The 2,500-nt window shown below is 55.3% G+C and overlaps 1 protein-coding gene across 2 annotated transcripts in view; it reads left to right on the plus strand.

The window, feature by feature from the left end:
* The window catches only part of vti1a (vesicle transport through interaction with t-SNAREs 1A), a 99,624-nt gene that overhangs the window by 93,290 nt on the left and 3,834 nt on the right, over positions 1-2,500 (plus strand). For both annotated transcript variants that reach the window (XM_076999333.1, XM_076999334.1), the window contains one exon: positions 2,067-2,500. This exon is cut by the window's right edge and continues 3,834 nt beyond it. In XM_076999333.1, the coding sequence (XP_076855448.1) occupies positions 2,067-2,362 (296 nt within the window). In that variant the 3' untranslated portion in view covers positions 2,363-2,500. The remainder of the gene's footprint in view (positions 1-2,066) is intronic.

Below are 2,500 nucleotides of genomic sequence, written 5' to 3' on the forward strand. Positions count from 1 at the left end.
CTCTTTCTGTCTTTTTCTGTCTCTCTCTCTCTCTGTTCTCTCTCTCTCTCTCTCTCTCTCTCTCTCTCTCTCTCTCTCTCTCTCTCTCTCCCCCCCCCCCCCCCCTCCCTTCTCTAGCCTGCTAACTCTCTGCGTTTGAGGTTAGGGCGATGTTCTTAACCCATTGACTCAGTATAATTTTGGCTGCTGCTTTTGGAAGGAGTTATTTTGGCGAGGCTGGAACTGACACACTTGTCTGCCATTGCGGTTCACTGTGCCTGGCTCCATGTAGCACATGTAGCAGCGTGCCTCATGCTCAGAGGAAGCGTGCGTGTGTGTGTGTGTGTGTGTGTGTGCCGTCAGCTGTGACTGTGCGGACGGCTCTCTCCCAGACCGGCCTGTGTCATGTGTCAGGCGCGGTGGATGGATGCGCTCTGATGGCTCCTGCTCTGTTCTCTCCGGCCACGGCGTGAGGGGCCGGAGCCTCCCTGGCGGCCCCCGCACCGGGCCCCCACACCGGGCCCCCTCCGGCGCTATCTCGCCCCGCTCCCTTCAAGTCGGGCTGGGGCCCAACGGTGGACCGGCTCGCCTTCCGCGGGCAGCCCCCGTGATAACAGGGTTATCACGCGCTGGGCGGCTGGGCCCGGGTGCAGATCCAGACATCTCCTCCTCTCCCCTCGCTCCCTACACGGCAGCTGCCGGAGGCGCCGTGATGGCTGGGACCCGCGCTGGGCGTAGCCGGGCCGCGCTGGGCGGTGCAGCCCCTCTCTCCACCCGCTGCCTCTCCACCCTGCATCGGGGGCCCTGAGAGGAGAACTTCACTGCATCGCCAGCTCAGACACTCTCTGCTGGGGTGTTTGTATAAATAATGAGTGTACATAATGAATGTTGGTTAAAGAGACACGGGTGTGAGGGCCTGGATCCACTGCTCTGAACATGCAGCACACAAAACTCCACCCTGCTCTCAGGCTCACCTACACCTCACCTACACCTACACCACCCTCCGCCGCTCTTACCAATGAACCTACATATGCGCACACCTGTAGTCCCGCCCACAGCTACTACTTCAATGCAGCTGTCTAGACGTCAGCCTTGATTTAGAGCCGTACTCAGATCCACTACATGTGTGTGATTTGAGCGCGATTTGAGCAACGGAGAGTTGGCGGAGAAAACGGGATCCATCCGAGAGACACGAGGTCGGCTTCCGCCCGGTCAGCACCACCGCTGCCTCGTCCGCACATCCGGGCCGTCCGTGTTCACCGGGGCTTGGTCGTGGTCTTCGGAGCAAAGCATTGTGGATGTTGTCCCTGGGTGCGAGCGCTCGCTGGCGTGTACGGGACAGGGACGGCCTGCCGCACGGTCGCTGCGGTGATGAATGGCGAGAGTGAGGACTATTCATCTCCTGTTAGGGGCGGTCAACACTGTCCGAGCTCCCCGCGCATGTCAGCACAGAGGCTAATTCTGTCATTTGTCAGGACTGACGGGGGCAGGGTCTGGCAGCGCCGACCCAGGCCCGGGGTCTTGCCTGCACATCCTCCCCTCTGTTTTTGCCCCACGCGGAGCACACCCGCTCCCCGCCCCGCCCTCTCTGGGGTGGGCCTCGCCCCGATGCCCTATCCATGCTTTGGAAAGTTGACTAAGGAAACTGGAAATTTTATTCTAAAATAAACTCTTTTATGGGAATGTCAAGAGAGATGGTTTTGTGTGTGGGTGTGTGTCCCCTTGTGCTATAAAAGGTCCCTACAAAGGTTATACTTTTACTTCACCAAAAACATTTGAATGTGTAGGTTCTGTTTAACTAGGTATCGCTAAAGTTCAGGGTGAAACTTGGGACGTGGATCGGTTCAGGGTTGAGATTACACCTGGGATTGGTCATTTCAACCACTACTGTCGCCAATGTAGATGTAGAGACACTTGATTAAAATAAAATTACATTTATTCCAGTATGACCAAGACAAATGGCTTCAAACTTGAAATATGCAATGCATGATAGTTAAATTAATTGTGCTGGTCCCATTGCATGTGGATGTGTAATTAAACAGTAGGTCTCATTACGTCTTTCTCTCTGTGTCTTTGTCGCTATACAGGGTCATTCAGAATCGTATCCTGGTCTTCATCCTGGGCTTCATCATCTTCCTCACCATCATCCTGGCCATCTATTTCAATTGGCGAAGTCGCTGATCTCCTGGCTGGCTGCTCTGTGTGTGTGTGTGTGTGTGTGTGTGTGTGTGTGTGTGTGTGTGTGTGTGTGTGTGTGTGTGTGTGTGTGTGTGTGTGTGTGTGTGTGTGTGTGTGTGTGTGTGTGTGTGTGTGTGTGTGTGTGTGTGTGTGTGTGTGTGTGTGTGTGTGTGAGATTAATAGCGACAAAAGCGGCCTGGAGTAATTAGGACAAATTGTTCACATGAATCATTCCTGGTGGCACTGACAGGTGCTCGTGTCCTGCGGATCTGCAGGGGCGTGTGAGTCCTGCTCTCTGCCCCCCGTCCTGCTCCTCCAGTCAGGACTTTCCTCTCCACGCCTT

Source organism: Brachyhypopomus gauderio, chromosome 3 (assembly GCF_052324685.1).
Source record: "Brachyhypopomus gauderio isolate BG-103 chromosome 3, BGAUD_0.2, whole genome shotgun sequence".
NCBI lineage: Eukaryota > Metazoa > Chordata > Actinopteri > Gymnotiformes > Hypopomidae > Brachyhypopomus > Brachyhypopomus gauderio.